The sequence below is a fragment of the Polistes dominula genome, unplaced genomic scaffold (genome assembly GCF_049000335.1).
Source record: "Polistes dominula isolate Pdom_NZ unplaced genomic scaffold, Pdom_raw_medaka contig_17, whole genome shotgun sequence".
NCBI lineage: Eukaryota > Metazoa > Arthropoda > Insecta > Hymenoptera > Vespidae > Polistes > Polistes dominula.
The window spans coordinates 45749-62166 of NW_028301049.1; the positions used below are offsets into that span (position 1 = coordinate 45749).

Below are 16418 nucleotides of genomic sequence, written 5' to 3' on the forward strand. Positions count from 1 at the left end.
ACACGCTTTACACAGAGCTTGATTTCATGTCAGTAGAAGTCTCCTGACTGTCAGGAGCATTAGTACGTTCATTTTCACAATGACCTGATGCTGGAGAATAAGATGAATTATTACTATCGGGGGTAGAACCAGAAGTAGTACCTGAATTGGATACACTATTATTAGCTGCATTACTTTCTCCTACGGTATGAGGGGATTGTGGATGATAATGTGGGCTATGTGGACTATGAGGACTGTGTGCATGAGGACGACTCATAGTATGTGGCGAATATTGAGAATATGGCTGATGATAATAGGGATGAGCATATTGGGGGTAAGGTTGATGATAAGGTTGCTGTTGCGAATAAGTATAAGAAGGATGTGGAGGTCTTGGGGCAAGTGGAACATTTTGCGGCTGTGGACCAGGTCCTGGTTGATATTGTTGGCCATATCCTTGATTAGGTGGTATTATAGGCGATGTATGTGGATTATTTACTGGTCCTTGAGGAAGAACCTGTGTTCCTTGTGTTCCTTGAGATGTTTGATGTGGTGACATAGAATGGTTAGAAAGCATCCCTTGTTGATGAGGATTGTGCAATGGAGGTGCAGGCGAAGATACTGGAGGCATATTTGGTATGTTTTGAGTAGCGCTTACAGTTACAGGCACAGCAGAACTAGTAGTAGAATTAGATTGTTGTTGTTGTTGCTGCGACGATGTTGGAGGTACTGTTTGTTGATGAGATTGAGATTGCGATTGCTGGTGAGACTGAGGTGAAGGCTGATGAGAAGGCTGATGGGAAGGTTGATGAGAAGGTTGATGAGAAGGTTGATGAGATGGTTGATGAGATGGTTGATGAGATTGTTGATGAGATGGTTGATGAGATGGTTGATGAGATGGTTGATGAGAAGGTTGCGGTGAAGGTTGTTGATGAGATTGAGGTGGTAATTGATGGGGTTGAGGTGGCGGTTGTTGATGAGATTGAGGTGGCGGTTGTTGGTGAGATTGAGGTGGTGGTTGTTGATGAGATTGAGGTGGCGGTTGTTGATGTGGTTGTTGATGTGGTTGAGGCGGTGGTGGTTGATGAGTTTGTGGCGATTGTTGTGGATGGAATTGAGGAGGTGGCTGCTGATGAGATTGAGATGGTGGTGGTGGTGGTGGGGGAGGTGGTGGTGGTGGTGGCTGATGGGCTTGAGGTTGTGGTTGTTGATGAGTTTGAGGAGGTGGTTGCTGATGAGTTTGAGGAGGTGGTTGCTGATGAGTTTGGGGAGGTGGTTGCTGATGAGTTTGCTGCGGTGGTTGTTGATGAGATTGGGGCGTTGGTTGCTGCTGTGGTTGTGAAGATGATTGTTGATGAGATTGAGGTGGTGGTTGTGGATGAGATTGAGATGGTGGTGGTGGTTGTGGATGAGATTGGGATGGTGGTGGTGGTGGTGGTGGTGGCTGTTGATGAGTTTGAGATGATGGTTGTTGATGTGATTGAGACGGTTGTGACTGATGAGTTGGAGGCGGTGGTGGTTGTGAATGGGGCTGAGGCTGAGGTTGAGGCGGTGGTTGTTGATGCGATGGAGGTGGTGGCGGTTGCTGATGGGATTGAGGTGGTGGTTGCTGATGAGTTTGAGGCGGAGGATGTTGATGAGATTGGGGTGGTGGTTGTTGTGAAGACTGTGAAGATGGTTGTTGATGCGGTTGAGGTGTTACTTGTTGATGAGTTTGAGGGATTGGCTGTTGATGGGTTTGAAGCGGTGCCTGTGGATGAGTTTGAGACGGTTGTTGTTGATGTGTTTGAGGTGTTGGTTGTTGATGTGATTGTGGTGGTGATTGTTGATGAGATTGAACAGGTGGTTGTTGATGAGACTGAACAGGTGGTTGTTGTTGTTGTTGTTGTTGCTGCTGCTGCTGCTGTTGTTGTTGTTGTTGTTGATGATGTTGCGGCTGTTGTTGTTGTTGTGGTGATATCAGTGACATTGATGGCAATGGCGTTGGTTGTTGCTGTTGTGATGGTATTAATGACATTGATGGAGATGGTGTTGGTTGTTGTTGCTGCGGTTGTGGTGGTTGCTGTTGTTGAATTGGAGTAACAGATACACAATACATATTAGAATTAGATCCATGTTGATTTATCGGCTGATTTCCTTGTACAGTAGGGGATTCTGTTTTTGTGTCAGCATATGGAGGCGATGAATTTTCTTTCTTTATTTCATTATTCGGTTTATCAAAACCATTGGTCTTTTTATCAATCGTATCATTTTCAGTAGCCTGCAACAAAATATATGCATAAAGAAATTGAATATTTATTGAATATTGAGTAAAATATATGAAGTATTAAATCTTACTTCAGATGTAGGTTCATCATTGAGGGAAGCTGGTGTTGGAGTAGGTGTAGAATTTGGTGTGGATTCATTTGATGCAGGACCATCAGAACGATTTTCTTCCGAACCTCTTAATCTCTCTCTCCTCAGTACTTCATATTGTCGTTCTACCATTTTATTAAATGTTTCTTCATCTACTGCTGGCCTACAATGCTGTAATAAATGTTTTTATTATAGACAGTCTAAATCAGTGATATATTCTGGCCATGGTTCAATAGAGTAAGTAATGCGGTCCAAACAACATTTTCCGCAATAGTTTTAATCAGTCTCTTTGATTGCTTACAGGCCGTGACGACGATTAAAACGAATTGGACATCAATAGTCTAAATATTAGATAAATATTAAAGCTTTTGTAAGACAAATTATTAAGAAAAATATTTGTTCATATAACTCGGAGGAAACATTTGTTTATCTTTCGTTAGAAAATGTATTTCTACAAAATGATGAAATTATTTACTTTTTTCAATTCTTCTTGAAACACTTCACTTGTTTCAATAAATTTCCTTTTCTTTGCTTCAAATTTTTCTTCTATTTGTTGTAATTCTGCTTCCAATTTTTTCTATAATTATAATAATTTGATGAATAAAATATTGCTTGTATTTTTATGTTATTTATAATTTTATATGTTATTTATTACCTGATGCATAGTTAAAGATTGTACTTGACGGCGTAAGACTTGCATTCTTTGAGTTGTAACTACAGAACGAACATCAGGAACAACGGTATCACTGAAGATCTCGTTAATAAGACGATGATTTCTGGTATAACGTGAATATGCCACATGTTTTACAGAATATCCATCATCTTGATCTAAAAGTTGCAAAAGTATTTCATGCAGATTTTGATCATTATTAATAATATGTATCGAACATACCATCCTCATCTTCTGCAGGTAAAATATCAATCCTTCTATCTTGCGCAGATTGATTTTTACTACTACCAGATGAACGTTCATGACTTTCTCGATCATCATTGTTTTGTTGGGCCGCACATAATGCTGCATTAGATAGAAAAATAAATGAGAAAAGTTTAGATTAAAGTGAATACCAATTATATAACCAACCTGATTTTCCTCTATTTTTAGCAGCAATATAAGCCAAATATGCTGGAGAATTATGATAAGTCTTCAAGCTTTTTTCATATTCCACCTAAATTGTAAAATATAGGAATTATATAGATATAAATAATTTGGAATAAAGTGTAAAAGAAAAATGATAATGAAGTTTCCATCAGGTATTGCTGTACGAAGAATCAACTACCTTTCGGTTTGTATCATAAGTTTTTAGTACATTTTGTATATGATATAGAATATAAACATAAAGTATACCTTTTCCGCTTCGTATTCCTCAATAAATTCTGTTTTATCTTCCTCTGGCAAATCTCTCCACATTTGACCAATTATTTTCCCTATTTCCCAAAGTTTCAATTCAGGATTTTGAGCTTTTACTTGATCCCATACTTTTCGACTGTATCTCATATATGGCATGAGTGGTTTTTCAGGTGGTTTTGGTGGTTTTGGCATTCGAGAATCTGCCTATTTATTTATCCATAATACATAAAAATATATATATATTATTATAATTATTAATTTCCTTAATCCTTCCTATCTTTTAACCCTTTTAGCTATGAATATTTTCTTCACATGTATTGATTTTTATAAAAAAGATGATATGGAATTTTCATGATATTACGCTTGAAATAAAGAACATTAACCAATGCACCATAGTTTATATTAAACCAATCAAATTTTGACAAACTAGAGTGCTTACATGCTTACTCACATTTGTATTTTTTCCTACTTTTTGAGGTGTAAATCCTGGATGACTATGAGGAGTTTGTATAAAAGGACTTTGTGTATCCTTCTAAAATATGCATTTATCGTTATTATTATTATTATTTAATTAAAATGCGAAATTAAATAACTGTAATTAAATAACGAAAACATATTTTACTCAGAAATACTTACACTGGTATTTGAACTACTACTACTTCCACCAGATGCTCTGAGACGCTCTGAATAGAATAATATTTATCTTTTTATATATGTGTTCAGGAAAATAATTAATCATAAATTCTTATACATGAAACAAAGTATAAATATAAAAACTTGAAACAATGATACTTACGATTGGACGCAACAACGTTTGATGTAGCCATTGATACTTGCTTATAATTCGGTGGTAATGCCATTTTGTATTGCAAAGAAAGTCAATTATGGACTTTTGATAAATAATATTATATCAAACACTATGTTTTTTTTTTTTTTTTTTCCATATAAAAATGCTATGTAATAATTATATATAGGTTTTTTTTTGTTAATACGCCACGTAATACGATGAACCGTAATCACCCCTTGTCACGATTTAATTGAATCATGCTTCTTCCAACTTCTGAAATTGAAGTTAAGTAAACGTTGAGGAAATATTTCACAATGTTGTATAAGTTGACTTAAATTTATAATATATTGCAATTATTAGAAAAACATGTAAAATAAACAAGTAATACATACATAAAACATTTCGGCGTCTCTAAGTTAAATCCAAGAACTTTTCAATAAGGTGGAAGCACCCATCATGAAAGAATTATTCTACTTTTTTATTTTGGTTACACCAAATCCCACCCATCAAGTAGGGGCGTTGCGATCGATTTATTCTCATCTTTCTCGCTCCTACTCTAGTTATTTTACTTTTTTATTTTAATTACAGCGATGTCAACTAGAGGCGCTGCAGTCTCTAATCACGTCCAACCATTGTTTTCATACTAGATACTAATTGGTTATTTGACTTGGATTAAGAAAATCTTATGTAATTGAACATGAATTCCACTAATAGATTTCAATTTTCATTGAAATTTGTTTATTTTCATTATATGATAACATTATTGCTAATGATTAATAAAACTTGTTAAGTAATATATCAAATATTAGAGGAACAGACTTATTGAAGATTTGTGTCCATCTTAGTTTTGTTTCTTCTATGGTCACAAATGAAAAAGAGGGTTACAACGATAATAAAATAGTAAATACGATGTGGTGTTAAAATCGGTTTAAACTGTCGACAAGATTTAGTGGATATAATTCATGTAATTATTTATTTTCTACATGCTACGACGTAAATAAAAACAGTATTTATGTAATAATAATTATTAAAACACACGACGCGTGTGTGTGCGTGTGTGTGTATGTGTGAGATTAGTATTGAAGTTAATCGAACGTAGAAATTTCTACATTTTCAAAACAGGCAAGAATCTCCGTTGCATATTGTCAAATAAGTCAAGAATTTTTATCATCATTTTTATATTATTAATTTATATTTTTTAATAATGTTTGATACAATCATTAATGTCATTTAAAATGACTTTTGTAAATTGTTATAAAATACTATACTTATACCATGTCGACCATGGTATTATATATTTTATATTTACTGTTATATAAATGTTTTATTTTTATGTTGTAAATACAATTTACTTACAAATATTATTTTTATTCCACTGTATCATTACTATATGTATATATATATATATATATATTTGATTGTGTAATTTAATATCATTTTATTTGGTTAAAGTTTTTTTTTACAACAAGTAACAATGGAAGAAAAAGATAGTGCCGATGTATTGGGAGACGAAGAATCTGAAGAAACAGAAAATATAATAATAAATGAAGTCGACGGATTACCTAACTTGCATCCTAATTATGAACAATTAGAACTTGATTTTGAAGGAGAAAAAGGACATGGTTGTTTGAATTCAAGATCAATAGACGAATTAGTTCATGATGAAGATTTACCGACTTCTGTTATTGTTACAAATGTAGATCCTGGAGTGTTCAAAGTAGACGAATTAAAGGTAACAATGAATATTATTTTATCAGAATATAATATTAATAAAATTTGATATATATATACCTTTTTGTAGACTACAATAGAGGATCTTTTTAAACAATTTGGAGAAGACGCTACATTCCAATACTTTAAATCATTTAGAAGAATGAGAGTTAACTATAATTCTCCAAGTGCAGCAGCTAATGCTAGAATACAATTACATCAAACTCACTTTGGTGAAACTGATATTAATTGTTATTTTGCACAACCTGTAACACCGATAGGTATGTGTTATAGATATTTATACTCTATTCCTTAGTATCAATTTATAAGACTTTTTATTGGATAGATATGGAAGATCAACATCTTCAACCGCCAGCTCCTACTAAGCAGTTCCTAATTTCTCCTCCGTCGTCCCCACCCGTGGGATGGGAGCCACGCGAGGAAAATGAACCTTTAGTCAATCATGATTTATTGGCTGCTATTGCAAACTTGTCTGCAGGTATTTATCTTTTGTCTAGATTTATTGTGTTTACTATATTTATTAGTAAAATATCGGATTGGTTAATAAACAATGCTGACATTTTTGTGCATTGTTTTACAATGAACAATACACAAATCAACATTTCATTCTGCATCCATAGTCTACACTGGAAACTTTTATTGAAAACATATAGTAGTGCCCATATAGTACTAAAAGGTTTAAATATAAGATACTAATACTTATTGGCCAACCCAATATAAATTAACACGTTAAACGCCGTGCCAGTCCTTTAAGGATTGGCGTTAGACTTTCGGAAACTAAGCGGAAAGCTCGGCACTTAACTAAGGCTTGGCGCTTAACGTGTTAACAACAAATACAGATTATTATTATTATTATTATTATTTATATGTTATTACCATATCAGGTGGTAGTCATGAATTACATCCCGGAGGTTCTGGGCAACCAGGCATTGTTGTTCACGTATGTGAAACTGAAAATTCTATAAAAGGTGGTCCACGTATTCAACATACACGTTGTCCAGAACATTAATGAATTTATTTAGATACACATAATACCTTATACACGTCCAATAAATCATTTATCCATCCAAAAAGTAACTATAATAAACAAAATATCGTACAAAAATGGCAATTAATGTAAATTATAATTTATGCCGTATTTTTATGAAGTATAATGCAACATTTAATTTTTTCTTTCTTTTTCATCCATTTCAAATTTTTGCCATTAAAGTTAGATATTAAAGTGTTATAAATAGTCAGTGAATATATGCAAATTCTTATGAAATATAGGTATTTAATATTTAATATTAAAGTTCTAATCAAAATTAATTACATGACAAACTCTTGTTATATCAATGTAAAAAATTCTTCGCCCCCGCCCCCGCCCCCGCCCCTAATTATAAATGTTATTAATAATTACTGTTTACATGTAGTCTACAAGTTCTAGACTTAATATCAGTTTGAAGTGTCTGTTCTGAGAAAATATGTTCATTCATTTTTAGACTATTTAATGTTAATTCGGGCTAAATCAATAATACAAATGACAAAAATGTACAGTTTACGAATTAAAAACAAAAAAAAAGAAACAAAAAAAAATAGAAAGTATCTATATCTCAATGGAGTTATATATTATTAACAACAAAATAATATATCAGTAAACATTGATGTTTTTGTGAAACACATTACACACACACACAACACACACACACACACAAATTCTAGATGAAAAAAAGAAAAATAAGAAAAGAAGATTAGATATTGATTCTTGAGAAAAATTAAATTATTAATTGTATTCTCTGCTGTGTCATGAAAATTACTCTTTATTGCGTAAAGCTTAAAGCTTATACATTATGCAGTATTAGACAATACGATAATACTGATAAATAAAAAAGAAAAAAAATCCAAGAGTAATACTGCATTGATGACTTAAATTGTTCTTCAAATTTTTATCGATGTTCCTTGTATTTTAAAGTATTGCTCATTGTTGTTTTACTTTAATGTTAATGTGAAAATGTAAATGTTATAATAATATATTTAGAAGCCTACGATAATTAATTACAACACAACTACAATAATAATTATAACAATAATAATAGTAAGGACAAAAAAAGAAAGAATATATGAAAATATCAATCTGATCGTAATCTTCACGTTCAGCAGATTATTTGAGAGAGAAAATGTTACATTTAAATATAAGTTGTGTTTGCCTGAGGAAGTTAAGATTCAAATGTAGTTATGATATTGAAATATGTGATGTACATATACACGTGTGCATGCGTGGATGTTATTTTAATGAATGCGGTATATAAAACGGATATTAATGATATTTGATCATATTTTTGTTTTATTTTTTGCCTATTTATATTATATTATTAATTGTTTCGGGTATCAATTATACGTTTAATATAAGATTTCCTATAATTAATTGTGTGTGTGTGTGTGTGTGTGTGTGTTATATGTCATAATAACAAGCTACTATTATAACGTAAAATCAAAAGAATAAGATTTAATTAAATATACACATGCAATTTTGTTGAATATCAGTACTTCTGTAACATGACAGTAATACTTGGGTGTGTGCATATGTATATATTAATTTTATTATATGAAAAATATACATAGGTAAATTGTTTTAATATTTTATCTATAGTCATATTTTCATTGTGGGCAGTTACAAAACAGAGCAAAGAATTATTTTAAGTATGTAAATATATACACGCAAGATATATGTATATGTATATATATATATATATATATATACATATGCGAGTACATATTTATGGTGTACATGGCATATACGAATACGTATGATACGATGATAAATATATTTTATGTGTATACAGCACATCATTTTGATGGCAATATGCATATCAAAAATCTGATATACATTGTTGATTTTCTCATTAATAGTAACATGGTATTAGTTTAGTTTTGTCATACTATGTCTTTATTAACTATATTATGATTTTCTATATTTAAAGTGTTGTGTTGACAGTTAATTAAGAATGCATTTTATTTGGAATTATCTTAACGAGACTTATGTGATATTATAATTGATAATCGAAACACTTCTTCATTCATTAGAGAAACATAAACCTTAATACTCTTGTAAATACCTATATATATACCTATATATACCTATATATATATATATATATATATATTTACTTTTCTATATGTTACCGAGGTACAGAATATTTATGAAATTATATTTTTTGTTCTTCTTTAAAAGTTTATCGAGCATCATTGTGGAGAAACAACCTAATGAATAATACAATCTGTAGCGAGCAAAAATATGTAATTATGTGTAAATATTTTGAAATTAGATAAAATAAAGATAATATTACATATATATATCATATTGTCTTATATAAAATATGTTTTTATAATATTATTTAATACATTATTGACCAATTACGAATTAATTTATGCATTTTCATAAGCTACTTAATCAATTTTTATAACTCAAGACAATATAGGAAATTGTAACATTCTCTTTTTTTTTATATTGATTCATATTAAAAGTTTTCAGAACTAAAAGACCATGTTTAAAAAAAAAAAAAAGAATTCAATTAGAATGTAAACACTTGTTATGTACCATTACAACACATAGGTGATTGCTATACAGTTTGATATAAAAAATAGAATTATTGAAAGTTCCAGAAAGTATATTAATGTTTATTTAAATTGTATTACTTTAATGCTCAATTATCAAATGAAATATAAAATGATTATTCCCATGGTGCAAAATTGCTGGTCAATAATGTTTTCAAATAAAACGTAATATTTGATTGACTTTATATTTGTGTATTGATAGGTTTATAAAAAAATCTTGATCATTATTTCATAGAAGTCGTATATTCGTACATTCTTCGTTGGCTTATTCAAATAATATAAAAGCTTTATACAGGATATTGTTATTTACGTTTACTTAAGTATTTCACGATTTATAAGTTCACAGGGAATAATTTAAGTGGTGATACATTTATACAAAAGAGATTATAGGCCATTAATTACCTATTTGCAAAGTACTTATTGAAATTGATTGTAAAAAAAAAAACGATATTAAAACAGTTAAAATTATTCGGAAGATAAAATGAAGTAGCAAGTCGCTTAACACACAAGGGATGAACTAGTAAAATATCAAAATCAATCTTTCAATATCGGCCTAATTTTCTTCTTATATTTATTATTAATCAATTTCATTGTAAATCATAATTTATTACAATGAAATAAAAACTTTATACACGTAATCTGTGTAACACATTTCAATTCTGTTTACAGAAGAACTCTAACAAATAATATGTGATGTATTTGTCATACTTGTTGTTCACAGTGTATTTTTTCTTTTCTTATTTTCTTATTAAGATTCTTGAAAGATCTTTCTATAATGCTTTATCCCTGTTTTCTTCGGATACCTGTCCATCCATTGGAGTGATATGACTTCTTATGTTATTTATAATTCCACATAATACGCGTTTCTGAATTCAATTTAATTCAATTCTTTCGTAGTCCACAAAGAATGTCACATGTCTTTGTATCTTTTACTATCTTCAAGTATACATTTGTTGCACGAGAAAAACTTAATTTTTATAAAAATATAATATTAATAATAGAAGTTTGAACAATTTTATATGGATAGATATATATATATCTCGGTGTTACGCCATATAGACAAATGTATTAATGTCGTCGTCGTGTCTACGAATATATTTGTGCTCTATAAGCCATTCAATTTGTTCTTTTATCATCTTTTTACTTGGCAGAAACATATTTTTTAATATATCTACCAATTCAGTTTGCAACTGAGCATTACTTATCTTCTTCCTCATTTTCAAAATTTTTATGATGGCCTCCTATTGATACAAAATAAAAACTTATAAATATTATTAACTCGTTTCGTGCTAAGTGAGGAGAGACCGGATGGTTTAACTTTTCGTTTCAACAACTTGTTTTATGTGTTTAGATTGTTAGATTGTCACTAATCAAATATAGTAATTGTCAATGAATGATATAATAATAAATGAAAATACCTGAACTCGCAATATTCTCAATTGTACAATTGATTGATTATCTTCTTCTTTACTCCTTTCAGTTGACAATTGTAATCGACCTATTAGATTTATTTTTCCTCTTTTTTGTAATTTCCCATTTTTTCTGCAAATTAAATCAAATCTTGGTAATAAGAAAGAAACAAATGATATACAATAATAATGTACAATATTATACTAACACTATGGCGAACTCTTGATTAACCCAAAATCTTGTATCGTTCCCAAAATCTTTTGGACTATATGCGTGTGGTTCTACTAAAAGAAGTTGACGTTTTAATTTTGGAAAAGCACACAACGACCAAAGTGTTCTCCGTAATTCTGGATCAGGAAGTTCAGTAGCAAGACGAAGATTTTCATAAGAAATTTTTTCAAAAGGCCGTTGATTCCAAGCGAATAAAACAGCCATTTGAAATGTTGTGACATCCACATCGAAGCGACCCACTTGGTTGGAAAATGTTATCTGGAACACCATCCAAATTGGTTGCAAGATGAGGCTGAAAATTAGAATCGGGATATTGTACTTTGTGAAAAATTACAAAATACCCCTCTTTGTTACTGAATAAATAAAATTTGTCTTGTATTACATAAGTATAATTTGTATAAATTAGTTGTTGTATATGTTGAATTAGCGAGAGATGATTAGTTTAGTTTATTTTATTATACATTTTCTCTTTCTAGATTTACAAAGAAAATTATATTTTGAATTTCAATGTTATACTTTCAATTTCATACTTCAATTATTCATCTCTCGCCAATTTATAATAATATTTCATTGAAATATGTATAATTCTGCTTTTATTGTATATATATACGGGTCGGTCAGTTGGTTTAGTTATCATTTCGCAAATGAATGCAATGAAATAATTCAATAGTATGCACAAAATGTATACTTTCTTTGATTTAATTTGTTGGTAAAGCTTACGTATATATTCTTACCGTGCCATTTGACATGTGATGATACCATTGTAACTTTCGTCCGCTGTGTTTCTTTTTGTAAAATTCTTCAACTTCTGGTATATAATCTTCTAATTGTAAAGGTAAACTTACAGTAACTCTTTCGCTACCTCTTGCCCAGGCACCTGCATTTAATATCTATGTACAAGAAGATAATATATCATGTTAGAAAATATTATATGTTGTTATATTGAAAATATAACGTCGCAATGAATACAATCACCTTTATATTTATGCTATCTGCAATGGCAGCACGACATTGTTCCTTAAACTGTTGATTGAGATCTTGAGATACTTTGATATCTTGAAACATTCTGGCTAGTTTATTAACATAATCCGCAGGCATTCCAACTTCTCTAAGCCATTCAACCATGTTTTCTTCCTTTTCTGAATCTGCTGACGTATCTAATATGAGCCTTCGTGTTAAATGTGCTTTATGATAACGCATAAAAACATCTTTATTTTGTACATACTTTAAAACAAGTAACTGAAATGAAATATTATTCAAATTTATTTATTTATTACTGACGTTTGCCCCGAGGGAAAGAAGAAGAAGAAGAAGAAGAAGAAGAAGAAGAAGAAGAAGAAGAAGAAGAAGAAGAAAAAACAAAAGAAAAAACAACATGAATTCTGTATTATTTATACTGACCACATCTCTTAATTTGCTTTCTATTTCATCAGAAGTTAATTTCTTACTTAATGGAGTTTTTCTAAGAAGCATATCACAGTAATTGGCTAACAATTCTGGACATTTGGATTCTGGTTGTCCATTATTATTATTAGTAGGTTTATTGTTTACAATAGTTGTACCGATGCCAGAACCTTGGCGAGCTGGTAATTCGAGTCTAAAAACTGTAGCATCATTAACAACAAGTTTGTAAGCTTTATCTCGTGCAGTAAGAAAACGTGGATCATCATCAAATGCTTCTTTAACTAAAGTGGAAAATCTTCTAAACAGATCTAATAATCTTTCTACATATTTTTCCGAGTCTTGAGTAATAACATCAACTGCTGCCATCATATCTGCTAATCCAGCACTTGCTATGTGTTCTTCAAGATTTCTTAACATAGGACCTACTCCTTCTGGTACTCTATCTATCAATTTTAACATCAATCGAAGCTCTGTAATCATTGGTCAAAAGTTTAACAAATATTCTCGAGAATATATAGAGACGCGCAATAGTATAATAATGATGACCAAATAAATTCACTTACTATCTGTCTGATGATGTTGTATCATTCGTGGACATTCTGCTAGAATAGCTGGCTTAAAAGTAGCTACTAAAACTCTTACACAACAATCAGTTAAAAGTTGTACGCTAGCACTATTTGGTTCTAAATATTTCTGCGCGCGTAATTCTTCTTCCCTTAATTTGGATTCTGCATATCGCATATAATTTTCTACACCGTGCAATGATAATTGCTCTGGTGCTTTGACCCAATAAAATGCTTCTGTTGCTTCTATATAGGCAGCTTCAAAATTTTCTCTATAGATCTGTAGTTTGTCTACCGTATTTGAACACAGATTGACTAAAAGTAAACATTAACATTAGATTACAAAATTAATGATTAAAAATTAAATATTTTCAAATTAAATATTTTAATTTATACCATAGGATTCTCTAACACCAATAACCAATTGAGAATCAAATGCTTCTCCGTTCCTCTCAGCACGAACTAATCTCATTGCTGAATCTTGGAGTCTTTGTTTTATTTCACCAAATATACTTTGATTCCAACTATCTAACATGAGCTAAATTAAAAGCATAATATTTTTAAATGATATCATTTTAGTTAATATGTTCTTACGCCATATATGCTCCATGATGAACTTTCCGTTCAAGCCATTTAACATTTATCTTATCAAATTATCTATCCCCAATGCATCTTAATAAACTCTATATCTAGATTTTGTAATAATTACAATGTTTGCACTGTTATCATCAAAATTGTAAGTAAAATTAATAGAATCGTAACAATGACCAGAATGGGAAGTAATACTTTAGTTGTAATTTACTTTAATATTAAAAATAATCATACTTTTCTGACGATATCATCTGGCTGATTTCTCTTTTGAATACTAGAACTAGTTTTCCCAGCAAGATATGTTTCTAAATGTCGAAATGGCGTTGGCAAATAATTACATTGTGTAAAAAACTTTCTCCATTCGGCTATATATGCTTTTAATAATGCTTGCTCTTCTTGATGTGCTAATACTCTCTAAGTAAAGTAAACAACATTTCACATGAAAAAACTAAATATAATCAAAATATTATTATTATTTGATTATCTCTGCGTTAACCTTACTTGTTGAGCTTGCTTAATAAAATCCATTATGTCTTCTTTGAGAGCGTCACGTAACTTTGTAGGTCCTTTTTCGATCCACATACATACCAAATGGACAGAATAAAACAAATCTTGCCATTCCGTTTGCGTAACTGGTTCTTGTTTGAGAAGTTTCAATATTATAGGGCGCATACATGGCCATTTATCTTCAAATGTAAATTGAGTTTTATCCTGCAAAATACATTTATAGTTACTACATGTATTTGCATATAAATTAATGCACGAATCCTTTTTATCAATCTACATTAATTGCTGGTACCAATTTTTCATAATGACATTGTTATAATTAATACCAAGAGTGACGTATTTTATATGGTACTTCATCTATTTTTCTTCTCTCCTTCTCTTTATTCTTATTCCTACCCCTATCCCTATCCCTATCACTATCCCTATCCCTATCCCTATCCCTATCCCTTTCCACTGCCTCACCCTCTTTCCTTCTTACTTACTTACTAACTTACTTACTTACTTACTTACTTACTTGCTTACTTACTTAATGACTTATAATTATTTAATATTATTATATTAATATCAGTTTTATGTTTGTTGAAAAGATAATTCATATTTAAAATGCTTTAGAAAGACCTGAAACTTGTAATATAAATAAACAGAATTAAAAATAAAGTTAAGCTTAAAAATTGGCCGTTAGAGAAGAACAAATTTTGGTCTATATTTAAACGTTACATACGTTTAACAAAATATTATTTCATTCTAATACAATAGTATAAAAGACAAAACATTTTCAATGTATATATAAGTTAAAAGATAAATCAATTATATGTTTGAACAATTTTTAACTAATATTTATTTAGTGACAACTAACCTTTAACATCGCCGCCATCACAAAATTTTGACATATCCTATATTTAGTGTGACTACGCCAATGAACTCACGCACAGTGTTGCAAATTGTTTGGATGAAAAATTCCTAATTTTTATAAATGGACTACTATATACTAACTATAGAAAGATGTATGTAATTGGTGATTACAAGAAAATAATCCAAATTCTAACTTTATTTCTATTAGATATTTGCTTATTTTTTGATTTCCCAATGTTTTTCTTCTCATTGGCCCAATCACGAAGCACATACATGTTGTAAAGTAATGTGATTGGTCAATCTCTGTTTTAGCGCAAGCAAGCACCACCAAGTTGAACGCATCTACGCATATAGGAAGAATCGTATTGTAGTGTATGATGGTATATCTATTGTTAGACATTTTTTCGTGGCATTGTTCTATACCCTCTGAAAGGTAGATAGAAGTTGTGATCGATAACTGGAATCTTGAATAAAAAGCAAAATGTTTGTTCTTCAAAAGACAATTGGAAATGCACGATTGGCAAAACATATTGTACAGCAACGGAGAACCGTAGTTGATTTACCTCCGTCAGTCAAATTATCATTAACTGTAAGTATTTCTTGTTTGCGACGTTATGTAATTTGTAATATAAAAGGTAATGCGCTAATCTCTTGTGTGTAAAGTTTTTTAAATGAATATTTATATAATATTTCATTATGTTTAATATACCATAGATCGATAATAGCTACAAATTAGCTACAAATTAGTTACAAATTAGCCACGAAGTAGATTATTTTTGAAAATTCTACCAACTTTTTAGTTAAGATTATGCTTTCGTTTTTGTTTTAGGAAAAAATTCTCGCTGGAGTAGCACTTACTGTATCGATTTTGGGAACACCTGCATATATTTCATACAATCTGAAGAATTATAGTAAGAAGTAAGATGATTCTGTAATGACATTCTATAATAGTTGAAATCAGCTGTAACGTGACTGTTACGCTGTATTATTTAGAATTATTATAAGATCATGTATTTACAAATTTAATAATAATTAAAATACAAAAACATATAACATTTAAATAAAAAGT

At 30.5% G+C, this 16418-nt stretch overlaps 4 protein-coding genes across 6 annotated transcripts; 2 read left to right on the plus strand and 2 right to left on the minus strand.

Moving 5' to 3' along the window:
- On the minus strand, window positions 1–4988 carry LOC107072117 (Brahma associated protein 111kD). Of its 2 annotated transcripts, XM_089175496.1 has the most exons (12): window positions 4859–4988; window positions 4476–4739; window positions 4316–4362; window positions 4131–4211; window positions 3677–3883; window positions 3413–3497; window positions 3224–3346; window positions 2987–3159; window positions 2807–2908; window positions 2314–2502; window positions 635–2236; window positions 1–141 (listed from the first exon to the last, which is right to left on the minus strand). In XM_089175496.1, the coding sequence occupies exons 2-12, from the start codon at window positions 4537–4539 to the stop codon at window positions 25–27; spliced, it is 2790 nt and encodes a 929-aa protein (XP_089031622.1). In that variant the 5' UTR covers window positions 4540–4739; window positions 4859–4988; the 3' UTR covers window positions 1–24. The 2 variants fall into 2 exon arrangements, with proteins under 2 accessions (XP_089031622.1, XP_015187268.2); XM_015331782.2 differs by having other exon boundaries at window positions 8–2236.
- Window positions 4989–5103: 115 nt separating this feature from the next.
- On the plus strand, window positions 5104–7565 carry sra (RRM_RCAN_like domain containing protein Sra). 2 transcript variants are annotated; one of them, XM_089175504.1, is made up of 5 exons: window positions 5104–5588; window positions 5919–6198; window positions 6268–6457; window positions 6523–6675; window positions 7082–7565. In XM_089175504.1, exons 2-5 carry the CDS (start codon window positions 5941–5943, stop codon window positions 7204–7206), a joined length of 726 nt encoding a protein of 241 aa, XP_089031630.1. In that variant the 5' UTR covers window positions 5104–5588; window positions 5919–5940; the 3' UTR covers window positions 7207–7565. The 2 variants fall into 2 exon arrangements, with proteins under 2 accessions (XP_089031630.1, XP_015187320.2); XM_015331834.2 differs by having other exon boundaries at window positions 5104–5430.
- Window positions 7566–10345: 2780 nt separating this feature from the next.
- Window positions 10346–15495, minus strand: Cul5 (cullin 5). The gene is made up of 11 exons (XM_015331789.2): window positions 15354–15495; window positions 14492–14701; window positions 14225–14404; window positions 13796–13937; window positions 13400–13714; window positions 12834–13306; window positions 12408–12671; window positions 12167–12322; window positions 11410–11690; window positions 11210–11333; window positions 10346–11032 (listed from the first exon to the last, which is right to left on the minus strand). The coding sequence occupies exons 1-11, from the start codon at window positions 15369–15371 to the stop codon at window positions 10838–10840; spliced, it is 2358 nt and encodes a 785-aa protein (XP_015187275.1). The 5' UTR covers window positions 15372–15495; the 3' UTR covers window positions 10346–10837.
- A 247-nt stretch (window positions 15496–15742) lies between these two features.
- LOC107072148 (uncharacterized) lies at window positions 15743–16416 on the plus strand. The gene is made up of 2 exons (XM_089175507.1): window positions 15743–15938; window positions 16179–16416. The coding sequence occupies exons 1-2, from the start codon at window positions 15831–15833 to the stop codon at window positions 16269–16271; spliced, it is 201 nt and encodes a 66-aa protein (XP_089031633.1). The 5' UTR covers window positions 15743–15830; the 3' UTR covers window positions 16272–16416.
- Window positions 16417–16418: the final 2 nt, after the last annotated feature.

Excerpts from the sequence above, each read along its gene's own strand:
- sra (XM_089175504.1), top strand. The coding sequence starts at position 5,941 with ATGGAAGAAAAAGATAGTGCCGATGTATTGGGAGACGAAGAATCTGAA. Across the intron at positions 6,458-6,522 it reads ACAACCTGTAACACCGATAG|ATATGGAAGATCAACATCTT; the intron begins GTATGTGTTATA and ends TTTATTGGATAG. Across the intron at positions 6,676-7,081 it reads TATTGCAAACTTGTCTGCAG|GTGGTAGTCATGAATTACAT; the intron begins GTATTTATCTTT and ends TTACCATATCAG.
- Cul5 (XM_015331789.2), bottom strand. Across the intron at positions 12,323-12,407 it reads CAGATAGCATAAATATAAAG|ATATTAAATGCAGGTGCCTG; the intron begins GTGATTGTATTC and ends TCTTGTACATAG. Across the intron at positions 11,033-11,209 it reads TGAGAATATTGCGAGTTCAG|GAGGCCATCATAAAAATTTT; the intron begins GTATTTTCATTT and ends TTGTATCAATAG.
- LOC107072117 (XM_015331782.2), bottom strand. The coding sequence starts at position 4,539 with ATGGCATTACCACCGAATTATAAGCAAGTATCAATGGCTACATCAAAC. Across the intron at positions 2,909-2,986 it reads AATCTTTAACTATGCATCAG|AAAAAATTGGAAGCAGAATT; the intron begins GTAATAAATAAC and ends TTATAATTATAG. Across the intron at positions 2,503-2,806 it reads TTCAAGAAGAATTGAAAAAA|CATTGTAGGCCAGCAGTAGA; the intron begins GTAAATAATTTC and ends CATTTATTACAG.
- LOC107072148 (XM_089175507.1), top strand. The coding sequence starts at position 15,831 with ATGTTTGTTCTTCAAAAGACAATTGGAAATGCACGATTGGCAAAACAT. Across the intron at positions 15,939-16,178 it reads CAGTCAAATTATCATTAACT|GAAAAAATTCTCGCTGGAGT; the intron begins GTAAGTATTTCT and ends TTTTTGTTTTAG.